The 13,293-nt window shown below is 47.6% G+C and overlaps 1 protein-coding gene across 1 annotated transcript in view; it reads right to left on the reverse strand.

Annotated features, from left to right (window-relative positions):
• Positions 1–1,777: 1,777 nt before the first annotated feature.
• Positions 1,778–13,293, reverse strand: part of LOC142803538 (zinc finger Y-chromosomal protein-like) — a 118,065-nt gene continuing 106,549 nt past the window's right edge. The window contains exon 7 of the mRNA XM_075888665.1: positions 1,778–2,603. Within this exon, the coding sequence (XP_075744780.1) occupies positions 2,111–2,603 (493 nt within the window). The 3' untranslated portion in view covers positions 1,778–2,110. The remainder of the gene's footprint in view (positions 2,604–13,293) is intronic.

Genomic DNA, 13,293 nt, shown 5'->3' on the forward strand with positions numbered 1-13,293 from the left:
CTCCTGCGCACCCTGCAAATTTACTGATCATTTATGCAGAAGGCACTTCGGTTGACGCACCGGTGGACACAGGAGCCGCCATTTCGTAATTGATCACAAACTATGTAATCGTCTACTTCATATGTTGGTCCGGTGTTCTGTGGTGGTAATGACAATCGACTTTACCCTATTGAACAGTGTTTTGCTCGTGTTCTGGTCGACAGAATTAGCCATCGTATGCAACTTGCGATGCTTTCATCGTGTGCTATGGTACTCGGCTGCTGACCCGCAGGGCGCGGGTTCGGATCCCGGCTGCGGCGGCTGCATTTTCGATGGAGGCGGAAATGTTGTAGGCCCGTGTGCTCAGATTTGGGTGCACGTTAAAGAACCCCAGGTGGTATAAATTTCCGGAGCCCTCCACTACGGCGTCTCTCATAATCATATAGTGGTTTTGGGACGTTAAACCCCACATATCAATCAATCAATCATCGTGTGCTCATCCGATCATATTGCGCTGGAACTTCCTGTCAGCTGCTTCCGCTGTAATTTCGTGTCGTCCACCTCTTTTTCGCCTCACGGTCACCGAGCATTCTAGTGCTTATGATTTATCGTTGCCCCACCTTGTCGCAGCTGCAGATTTTGAACTGCCTCCGCCCTGAGAACGTATCTTCATCATAAGGTCAAGCGATAACATCAATGGCGACGCAGTGGTTTTCCTTGATCAGCGCTGAATGTTCCGAGAAATTGCCATCGCCTCTTGTTAACTGTGGTTTTCGCGTGGTCATGCCAGTCTCACCCATTACAACATGACAACAGAGCCACTACAGTGAGAGGGGTCCACTGCTGCCAGCTTTATCGACATAGCACTGGTATGTGTCGTCACTGTATCGTCTCCATCCTCAGTTCCTAAGGGTACGCCACCAGGAGGCTCATTTATTGCGCTTAAAGCCACTTTGCGTCCATATCTTACTCCAGCGAAAACTAATGACTTAAAGACCCTTTCAACGAAACGCCAGACTTGTCTAGACATTTCTTTCGGATAGCTTGGGTCAAACTACAGCGGCTTCTCATCACATCACCACAGACGGGTGTCGTACCATGTGTCCATGTGTCGTCTTCAGAACGCAATGTCATTGAGAAACAAGTTAATGACTTATTCGCACGAAACGTTATCAGGCCTTCAAAAAGCCCTTGGTCTTCTCTTCTTGTCTTAGTTAAAAAAAGACCAATCAGTGCGATTTTGCATTTTTTTACAGGACACTAACAAAACTACCCGGAAGGATGTATAACCTTTGCCTTGGATTGACGATGCCCTATACACCTTATAGGGTGCATAATACTTTTCAAGCATCGACCTACGATCTTACTATGGCCAGATCCCGATGCATGAGTCTGATCCAGAGAAGACGGCGTTTGGTGCTCCTGATGGTTTCTTAGAATTTAACGTGATGCCTTTTGGTTCCCGCATGGCCCGAGCCACATTTTAGCGAAAGATTGATACGGTGCTTTGATACCTAAAATGAAAGACTTGTTTTTGTTACCTTGACGACATCATCATCTTTTCATCCAGCTTCCCGCACCACCTAGAACGTCTAGACGAGATGCTCACATGTCTAGCCAAAGCCGGTCTCCAGATTAATTCCAAGAAGTGCCGGTTTGGAAGCCTCAGCATCAGTGTCACGTTACGTTGTCAGCAAGCTTATACATATATATATATATATATATATATATATATATATATATATATATATATATATATATATATATCAGTGTTGCTGCATTACATCTGTGTAGTCCATGAGACATCTTTCGTATTCCCATGCTCGTTTTCTCCGAGCAGTTACTAAAACTTATTTATTCCTCTTCACTCACACACAGCAAACATCGCCGGTGAATGATCTTACACTTTCTAAAAACAACACTCAACTCGGTTTGAAAACTTTGTAGAATGAATCACAAGAACTTTATTTTTTAAGCTTTGAGTGATCTCATCACGGTGGCGAAGGGTAAAAAGTCATAGCGCACCTACAATACATTTCCAAGCATTTTGGTTGAGAAAAGCGTTGTTACGTGAATTTTGTCCGGTTCATGCTCATCGCGTTGATAATGGTCTTCAGCTTAGAAGTATATCTTACGACACATCTATTCGCTTTTCATAGTTTTCGTGTTTCGCGAGCACATGGCGTCGCACGTCACGTCGACTTGCAAATCCTTTATCACAATGAGGGCATGATAAAGGATACTTTTTGAGGTGCACAAAATTATAGTGGTGCTTCGCGTTACTCGGATCGGTGAACCTCCGACCGCATGCCGGACATTGGTGCCGGCGCTCTGTCTCGTGCGTGGTCATATGCACCTTGAGATAATCTCTTCTCGCGTAACATTTGCCACAGTGAGGGCAGACGTGCGGTCTTGGGTCCCACGAGTGGCTTTTTTGGTGACGGTTCATGTGAGACAGGCAGTTGAAGCGCTGGCCACAATCGGGGCACTCGTATGGTCTCTCTTGAGTGTGCGTAAGGAGGTGAACGTTGAGGTCGGAACGCCACGTGAAGTCTTTTTTGCACATTTCGCACACAAACGGCCTCTCCGCTGTGTGGGTCAGCATATGTTGGTTCAGACGTGACCTGCGAACGAGAGAGCAAAGGGAAAATTGTCGATTACCAAGAAGTCAGTTTCGCGATCGGCAATAACGATGGCACTTCAGTGAAAAAAGGCACCAAACTGATTGATTTGTGGGGTTTAACGTCCCAAAACCACCTTATGATTATGAGAGACGCAAAAAGGCACCAAACTCACAAGTTATTCTCTCAAGGGAAACTTCTCACTGTTTAAAGCACTAATATCGAACACGTTTTATATGTATAGTGTGATAAGACCGAATATAAAATATTCAACAATGGTTAAGGAAAAACTAGCGAAACGTTTGCTGTAAAAGGCTGAATGTTTCCACTATCTGGATCACAGATCGGCAAAAACACTTATGAGTCGACGCATTTTAACTCAATCACGCTCAGATGGGGCCGTGAGTATGGTTTGGATTGGTAATATTTTTGTGAGTTTGAGTCTGAGTCATTTCGGCTGAAAAACAATTAATTGAGTGTGAGTCATGGTGAGTCCTTTTGAGGAAAATATTGAGATTGTGACGCTGAGTTAGCAATAGGTGAAAAATATGCTTGTTGAGGGAGCTTTAGTTTGCGCTAATTTTTCAATGGTTCTATGTTATTCATTACCAGTACTTATATCAGCAGTATACTATCAGCAGTATTTCTACTAACACTTGTACACACGTCGACTCAAGCACAAAAAAATCTCTATGCATTGAGGTTGCACAACGCCAGTGTGTTGAAATTCTAAATTATTAGTGACCACAATCATATTTCTTGGTGAGAGTCTTGCGTTAAGGGAGGAGGGACGTGAGGTCGACTTTACTTCCTTTTGCAAACGCCTAATGGTATGCATCCAATTTCCTCCAGCAGGACTAAATGACGCACCCAGACTGAAGCTAGGCTATCACTTGAGGAAGAGATGCGGACGGGCCATGATCGCACTATTGTGTTGCAGTCTTGACGGCAAAGCTCAAACTACCTAGAAGGTATTTACATTTGTCAAAATCTAGCGATGTTTTCAAGCGAAGCTCCTAGTTGGCTGAGTTGGGAATTCGGGAAAAGCCGTCAATTAAAAAAAATGCCCTGTCAAAGGCGACAATCTCTTGTCAATAATAGCTCGTACCCCGAAACCTTACGCCAATCACCCAGTTATTCGGAGGTGATTCATACCTCAGGAGAAATAAAATAAGGTCTCGCAAGTTCTGAGCATGCTCTTTGTTCCTAGTTTAGTCCGAGCTGCGCTCGAGGCAGGCCACGTTTGGTCTTCCCTGCCGAACAGCGCGCACCTTTTTCTCGGTCGGGGAAGGGTCATGAATATTGTAGGCATGCGGTCGGTAATGAAACGACTCCGAGAGCCCAATGACTATGCCTAGTGAACATGAAGGGCAACATGCGTTTCTTGAATTTCATATTATGCATTGCTATTTGAGCTATCTGAAGTGACGCAACATAGTGGCAACACGAACTGAACTCTTCATTCCTTGATACATGGTCTTTTTATAGTCTGAAACCACGTGAGACAAGATTGACAGCCGAGTACATCGGGGCTAGCTTGCCAACTAGTGATAAGGGGATGGGCGGATGATAGTGGTTTATGGCCAACGCTGCATCTTTTCCCACTTTAAAAGCCCAGTCGTTCCGGAGGGTGTCATGTTCGCGTTGAGGATGGAGTAGATTCGGCACTGCTTCCGGTGCCCTGGTTGCTCGCGCCGAGACGGGCAACCGAGGGGTCGCTGGAAGGGAGTCAATGGTCGCTGGATTGGCTTCTCGAGCGTCTGGGGCCGGCTGAGTTTCCGCTGGACTTGTGCCGGTTGCCGATGGGTTCCTTTTCGGCGTGCTTGATGTCCGCCGTGCCCTGATCTGGTCGACATGTCGGCGCTGGGACCCCAGGGGGGTCTCCACCTTCACCATTCGTTTGCCGTTCGTTGCTATTACTGTCCCTGGCAGCCATTTGGGCCTTTGTTGAAATTGGCAAGACTAGATGGGCTTTCCGGGTGGAAACAAGGGTGGCGTTGTGACAAACAAAGGTCGTTCTCGGGTAGCCTCGGCCTCTGCAGGCACTGCCCCTGCTGGAAAGTGGGTGGAAAACCTTGTCCGGGGCTCAAATCCCAGCAGCAGTTGAGCTGGTGATTTGCGACTCTCAAGAGGCATAGATCTGTAACGGAACAGAAGACGAGACAATTTTTTTGTGCCATGCTTGTTTTTCTTGAGGCCATCTTTTATTGTTCGCACCGCTCGCTTCGCTAGCTCTATTCATTAAGGGTGGTACGGCGCCATCCGGACATGGCGTATGCTATTTTCACGCATGAACTCTGCCACCATCGCACTCGAAAACTGGGGGCTGTTGTCAGAAACCACATTCTGTGGGATACCAAAACGAGCAAATACTTCCTTAAGCAAGTGAATAGTTGTGTCTGTGGTAGCTGTTTTTAGCGGCATTGCTTCTGTCCACTTTGTTTCCGCGTCAACTAGGACAAAAATTAGGTACCCATTAACAAGACCGGCAAAATTCATGTGAACTCAAAACCACTGCTTCCCTGTCTTAGACCAAGGTGATGGCACTTGCGCCGCCGGCGTGGACCACCCTTGCGCACACTGAGGACAGTTTTCCACTAACCTTTCAATATCTTTGTCTATTCCTGGGTACCAGAACAGCGTGCGAGCGAGCCTCTTCATGGCCCCAACACCTGGGGGCATGTCATACAGGTCGTTAGTAGGCACTGACGGGCTGCCTCTGGCGCAACCACACGATGACCCCAGTAAACGAGGCTATGGCTCACGACGAGTTCATGTCGGTGCGTGATGTACGGTTGCAGATGCTGCTGCTGCCCTGCAAGACGTGATGGCCAGCCCTGCTCGATCCACTCCCGGATTTGCTGAAGTGTGCTGTCCTCCTGGGTCAAAGTAATGATTTGGTTAGACGGAAGTGCACTTGCATCGAGACCCTGCGTACATAGCACATATTCTGTCACTTTTTGACTTACACGTTCATGGTCTCCTGGCAAAGACAAGCGCTTGAGGGCATCCGCGTTACCGTTTGGGTTCCCTTGCGGTATTCTAGATTGTACTGGTAAGCTGATAGAAGAAGCGCCCAACGCTGAATTCGAGCTGCCGCCATCTTCGGGATGGGCTTGTGGTGAAAAAGCGCGGTGAGTGGCTTATGATCTGTCACCAGTGTGAAACGGTTTCCCAGCAAGAAATCGCAGAATTTACAAATTTCAAACACCAAGGACAGCACTTTTTTCTCTATTTGGGAATAATTGTGTTCTGCTGACGTCAGCGTTCTTGAACGAAAAGCTATCGGGTGATCTACGCCATGAACTCGATGCAATACTACAGCCCCTAAGCCATCTGATGAAACATCACACTCCAGCCGCAACTCTTTCGGCGGATCGTAGTGAACCAGAAAATTCGCCTTTAACAAGGTGCGTTTCGCTCCTTCGAACGCTCTTTAATGCTCTTTTTCCCAATTCCAGCATTGTCCCTTGCCCAGGAAGCGATAGAATCGAACCAAGGTCATGGCCGAATTCGGCAAAAATTTCGAGTAATAGGTTATGAGCTCCAGAATTTACTTGAGTTGGCTTACCGATGCTGGCTTTGGAGCAGCTGTTACGGCTTCGAGGTTGTCCCGCAGTGGGTGAAGGCCGGTCGCATCAATCATGTGCCCCAGAAACTGCACTTCTTTTTCACGGAACCAACATTTGGCTTTGTTCAGTTGGAGGCCATTGTCACGAAGTCTCTGGAAAACTTGTCGAAGCGTGGCTGTGTTTCGTTATTTCTCGGCGATTATGATGTCGTCTAGGTATACACGTACTCTTGGCAAGTCCCGGAATGACGACTCAATGCGCCGCTGGAACAATGCGGGAGGCGAAGAGATGCCGAAGGCTAGTCAGTTGTACGAGTACAAGCCCTGGTGCGTGTTGAATTATTTATTTATTTTATTTTATTTATTTACAAATACTGCTGTCCCATGCCTGGGACATTGCAGGAGCGGGTACAGAAAAATCAACGAAAGCACAGAAACAAACAATAGTGCGCACAAATTTATGTGACTAACACATAAAATTTTTCCCGAACTCTACAGTGTTCATTCTACGCAATGCACCATCAAGCTTGTTCCAAACTTCTACCACACGCGGAAAAAAAGAGAATTTGAAACAATCCAAACGAGACCTGAAGGGTACAAGGTTCAAAGCGTCTGTACTACGTATTGTACGCGCTGGTATATCGGCGAAAGATAAGGGCGCGTGAACGCGGGTCATTTCGTGTACAATCTTGTGCAACAAGATAATACTCTCACGTGTACGGCGGTGTTCCAGTGAATGAAGTGACAACAAATGCGCATGTGAAGACGGGGAGAAGTCCCGATCATAACGGTTAAAACGAACCGTATAGCCTTATTATGCACAGATTCTAACCTGTTTTTATCTTGCTCAAGATGAGGCGACCAAACCAGTCATCGTCTTCGCTTCTTCATCAAGCGGGAGCTGGTTATGGGCATTTCTCAAATCCAGGGTAGTGAAGACTTCTCCCCCGTGAAGCGTGGCAAAAATATCGCCCACCTTAGGCAAAGGGTATTCTTCCAGGTGAGTGACTGGATTCACGGTGAGCTTAAAATTACCGCACAATCTGATGTCTCCATTTTTCTTCACCACTCGTATGACGGGAGCAGCCCATTTGGAAACTCTCACTGTAGTTAGGGCACCTTGCTGCACGAGGCAGTCGATTTCTGCTGATACTGCTTTGCGAAGCGCCAAGGGCACCGGGCGGGCCTTCAAAAACCGAGGCACGGCCCCTTTTTTCTTGTACAGCTTGACAGGTGGACCTTTGTACCAGCCGAGCCGATCTTAAAATAAGTCTGGGAACTCTTCCAGCCGCTCTTTTAAGTCAACGCCCGCCTGCAGCACGTAGCCACTCGGAAGAGCCCTTTCTTCTAAAAGTGCCACGCCAGCTTCACGGAAAGACTGAATGTTGTTTCAGCTGCACAGTAGTGGACCGTCACAATTCACTATTACGAGCCAACTATTCACTTGAGTCTTGTCGAATTCGACGTTCATGACGACTCTGCCGACCCCTGGAAGAGGACCGAGGAAGCAGGATTGCCGAAGTGGAGTTTTTTCTAGTCTTGGCCACCACTTACGGTTTTTTGCTGAAGAGCTTTTCTGGAACCATGCTAACTGGTGAACTCGTGTCAATCAGCCTCCGCAGTGTCCTGCTGCCCCAGACAAGGCTCCATTCGATGGGCCGTGTATCTGGCTGGTCAACATTGTTCTGGGCAGATAGGGCGAAAAGCATTTCCTCCTTAATGTCCTTTCTGTCCAAAAGCTCTCTGAGCGCGTACGATCCTTGCCGGCCACTGCGCCTGTGCTGGCACATCCTAGCCAAGTCTCATTTAGTGCCGCACTGGTGGCAAACCTTCCCGACATGCTGACATTCGTGTTCTGAGTAGTTGGAGCCGCACTTCCAGCACGACTGACGCGGTGCGCATGTGTCGTACCCACTGCCTGTTATTTTGTTCATTGATACGACGCTTTGAACCAGGTGCACGTTGCGCGCTTCGTTCTCGCCGTTTCCATAATTCATAGACCGGACGTTACGGTCAGCTGTTTCTGACGACATGGCGAATTCCTCAACTTCCTGCGCTGTCAGTTTCCTTTGGGTCAGCAGAAACCGCCTGGCCTCATCATGCCGTATGCCGCATACTGTCCGGTCACGTAACATTCTGTCCAGAAAGTTGCCGAAGTTGCAGTCTTTTGCGAGACGTTGCAAGTCTGCGACAAAACTTTGACCGTCTCGTTGTCTCCTTGCCTCCACACAAAAATGCGTGACTTGCCGCAGTCTTGTTCACCTGCAGCTTGTAGTGTTCTTCCAACACCTTTTAGACGTCTTCGTACGTTAGGGTGTTCATGGGCGTCAACGGGCATCGTCCCTGAATTGACACGAACCACGCTGTCACTGAGTGAGGCACCAAGAGTGCCTGACGCTTTGGTGAGTCCGTGATATCATTGCCTTCAAGGTAGGCTTCGAGACGCATCCGATAGGCATCCCAGCTGTTCGCTACCTCGTCAAATGCCGGCGACCTCGATCCCATGCTCATCGCCACTGAAGTGACGCAACGTAGTGGCAACACGAACTGAACTCTTGATTCCTTCATACATGGTCTTTTTATAGTCTGAAACCACGTGAGACACGAGTAACAGCGGAGTACATCGGGGCTGTCATGCTAACTAGTGATAAGGGGATGGGCGGGGGATAGTGGTTTATTGCCAACGCTGCACTATCCGTACAGTGACATCCTGCAGTAACAGTTTTGGTACAAATAAAACCTATGAAATGACACCTCACTCACTAAGACCATGTTATGTTAATCATGGCATACACGAATGCGTAGAGTTATTTTCGGTGACGACCTGTAATTTGTTTTCGTCATATACTAATGCCATGGAATGTCAATTTTTTACACTGTCACATGGCTATGATAATGAAGAAGGGGAAGGGGGCAGTGATTTAATAAACTTCCTATTGAGAGAACTCATTCTCTTCTCGATCAATGCTTCTAAAGCTTCTGGATCAATGTACCACACACTCACTCTAACCATGAGCCAATTCGACGTTGTGAAGAAAACACCGACGCCAACCACGGCCAGCGAGAAAGCCGTAGGTAACAAGATCTACCACCGGAGTACAAGACTCGCATGCCGAAGATCAAGATGACGATTATAGCAACTATGACAGCAGCTTCGCCACCACCTAAGTGCACACAGCTTCAATGAATAGCCTAGTGAGGACACGTGGACCTCCCTGAAGACATGCGACCGAGTGGTCACCCTCGATCACTGAGCGACGAAAGAGTTGTGTCACGTGTATTTCGACCTGGAAAACACGGCAAGGACTGGCTTGAGAATCGGCAGTCAGGACTGCAAACCTAGAGTTTTGTAAAGGCACATTCTTGGACATGTTGAGGAGCATTGCCCGTAAAGAAAGGGCCGTGACGTTAAACGAGAGAAAATGTGCCGAAAAAAAAAACGTCACCATATTCATCGAGGAAATCACGCAATCGCTTCATCATGCCAACTCCCCCATGGTTGAGAAGAAGCTCCGTCTCCTAATGCGAGGAGTGATGCAAAAGCTGTTTGTGGGACCTGTCCGCAACCCACCTAGGTTTGTCAATATATTCCTTCCCGAGGCAACGACTATAAAAAGGGTGCTTCAGATGTGAGCAACGCAGTAAAATCACCGCTCATTATTCAACTACGCCAAAGACCACGCCTTCAGAGCCGACATCCTGTGCGAGACCATCAGAACGATCATGCAGGCGAAGTTGCGCAAGCTATTACCTTTGTCACAAAGTTTATTCGATCGCCGACACTGTCCCCGAAGAAGTTCGGCAATCGCTCGATATCCAAGAAGCACCGCAGCCTCAAGCACAAGCTATGAGCTACGCCACTGCAGTTCGCTGCAACGCTTCTGCAAGGCCACATTAAGACGTTGCCCAGCCTCACTTCGGCCACCATAATCTAAGACCACCCCCGTGGACGCCACACCACCCATCTGCCGACGAGCGCTATGCTCCTAGAAAGCTGATGTTTGACGTAGTACAACCGCCCGCTCTGCTACCACTTTGGGGAGGTAGACCACAACTACCAACGCTGCCATTAACGACAGATGGTCATGCGGAGATTCGCCGTCAAAGCTCCACCTCCACGGCGTGGTCGGCGACTACATGACATCGCCAACCACCTCGCAGGGGTGCAGTCGGCTCCTCGACGACCTCACTGTTCACCGTCAGCAAGTCGCTACGCATCACTGCATTGTAGGCAGTGTACGAGCTCTGCTTGGGGCCGATCACCGAGCCCATACTCGGAAATCTCCGGGTAGCATCCGATGGAAGTGGGGTTAATCTACGACGAGGTGCCCAAGATCCTCCACTGCCTAAATTGAAACCACGCTGAAAACAGAAGAACCCGACGCAACCACAACGTGGACCTAACGTCAAAGCTTCACGTACTGAAAATGGTCAGAGAACAGAACGTGAAACCATTGGAGCTAAATGACGTAGCCGTGAGATAACGCAACGACTCAAATGCAACGCGCGATGACGAACCAGCGAACTCGACGTAATATTCAATGACCGCGACATCACTGCTCTCGTCGACACTAGAGCCGACTATTCTATCATCATTGGATTATTCGCCGAAAAAATGAAGAAAATTAGTATAGCTTGGGGAGGTCCTAAAAACCAAACATTTGGAAGTCATCTAATAACGCTGGCCGGGATCTGCATAGTGAGAGTCATGAAATTCATCCCGAGAGCTTTGCAGTCCTAAACATTGCTCCAGGTACGTCGTACTTGGTATGGACTTACTAAGTCAATATGGTGCAGACGTGAGTTTTGCGTCAACAACATTAAACGAAAAACTCGCAGCTTACTCCCACGAGGTCAAAGAATTACGCATGGATCGTACTCGTAGATGAAGACACTATTCCACTTTGCTCAAGTATGATCGTTTCCGTCGGCACTGAGGCATCCGCACACTTTGAAAACATTCTTGAGGACATCAAGCATCTGTTCTTCAGCCGCTAGATTAGCGTTGCAAAACACATCGTCAAGCTGATGCATGGGAAAGGGAAAGCAGTGAAGACAAACTTCAGCCATGAATGAGCACCTCAACATTGGCACGATGATCACCTACGTAGAAGAATTCATTGACGCTAGAGATTCTTTTGCTTTCTTTCGTATTCGGAAACCTACCGAGACGAATAAACGTTCTCTACCCGATCAAAATGTCAACCTGAGTTGTCCGAAGAACAAGCAAAACCAGCACAAAGCTCTGATCCTGCAATTCAAGGGTTTCTTCTCGTCGTCATTAAGGAATAGGCAGACCACAGTCACGCAACATCGTATTGTAACAGAAGAAAGCACGCGACCAATCCGCCAGAGCCCTTATCAAGTTTCGACGCGAAAACGCAAAGCCACAAATAGACAAAATGAATGAAATGCTACGCACCGTCATAATCCACCCATAGAATCGATCCGGGGCGTCTCCCATGGCGTTGCTGGAAAGTAAGGATGGAACCCTATGTTTCTGCGTCGATTATCGTCGCCTAAAGTATGTCACAAAGTAGGACGTGTATCCTCTTCCCTGGATAGACGATTCCCTGGACGGACTAAAAAACAGCGCCAATACCGTTATTGGCGTTGTTTTTTATGAGAAAAGATTGCTTTTATAGAACCATACGACCTCTTTGAGTTTAAGGTCACGCTTTTTGGTTTTCGCCCAGCTCCCGCTACCTTCCAGTGCGTTATGGATACAGTACTGGCTAGTTTGAAGTGGCAGATTTTCAGCTGGGCTAACTTCACGCGCATTTCTTACTTTCAGTTTTGTTTCACTCGGTTTTCGCCTATAACGCCTGTCACGAATGCTGAGCGCATACTGCTCCTCAGGGTTCGAGATGGTTCGCAATTATTTTAAATCATTCTGTAAGATTGCGTGCATGACGCGAACACTTGAGATTATTCTGGAGCTTGTACTCCAACCAGCGAGAAAATCTCGGTGTAAGGAGGAAAAAAAACAATACTCCGTAGTTGGCCATCTCTTCAGCGAGAAGCGCCGAGCGCGAGCTGCTGGCCCTAGCACTGTATTTCTGTGTCGGTTGTTGCCGTCCGCTTTCAATATCATTAAACATGCGGCGCAAGTGCTACAGTGTAAACAATAATACACCCAGCTGGGAGGATTCGGGGAATAGTGCACCCGCTTCGCTCCGGTGGCCTCTCTCAAACCGGATTGTACCAGAGCAAATACTCTCGTTTTCCATCGTCTTCTTCCGGAGGGCGCCGAACGAAGGAAACTGGGGGAAAACGGGACCCATCCTCTAATTAGGCTCCTGTCGCTTTTTCGTAAATCCTACGGCACATCACTTTTGTCCCGGTGCATACTCCCCAATCACTCCGCCTCATCTCTCAGCGGCATTAATTGGCTGTTCGAGGAGTGACGTAGGCAGCCTCGCCACCGGGAGGCCGTTGCCCACAAACCAACATGGCGCAGATCAAGCCAGTGCAATGACGATTGTGCGAAGCGTTCGGCCGCGTTCGAGAAAAAAATTGTTCTGCGCACCTTCTAATTGTCACAAGCGACTACAAGCAGTAAAAAATATTGTCATTGACAGAAGGGTGCTGTGGAAACCTAAATTGTTTGTTGGTTCCAGGCAGCGAAGGACGAATTGTGGTTTCACGAGTGTTAAGCGACCCGGTGATTGCTGGTGCAGCAGAAAATGATGAGCTTTTTTTGAATTGCCTGTGTTATCCTTGTCAGGTAGAGCTAAGACTAGATAATTTTGTGTTATCAAACCAATCAAGTGATCAATAATAAGATGGTCTAAGAAGATGTCAGTGAAAACTCAGCAAAATTTCAATAATGCGTCGTTTGCAGTACCGGTTTTTTTTCTTAACATAATTTCGGTAAAGCTAAACGGAGAGGTGAGCGTGTTGGTGCTTATTCAACATAGCGTAAGTGTGGCGCAAAAAAGACGAGATAAAGAGAGTGAACATGAGAAGCGCTTGTGGTTGTTCACCTTCTTGTACTTGTCCTTCTGGGGCTGAATATACGACGTGATAACTTCGGCTAGTTGAATCAAGTAGCTGTAATATATAAAGTGCTGATTAGATATGCAACAGTAGAATATATAGTTCTAGATTGATTCTATGAAA

This window comes from Rhipicephalus microplus, chromosome 3 (assembly GCF_043290135.1).
Source record: "Rhipicephalus microplus isolate Deutch F79 chromosome 3, USDA_Rmic, whole genome shotgun sequence".
In the NCBI taxonomy this organism is placed as follows: Eukaryota; Metazoa; Arthropoda; class Arachnida; order Ixodida; family Ixodidae; genus Rhipicephalus; species Rhipicephalus microplus.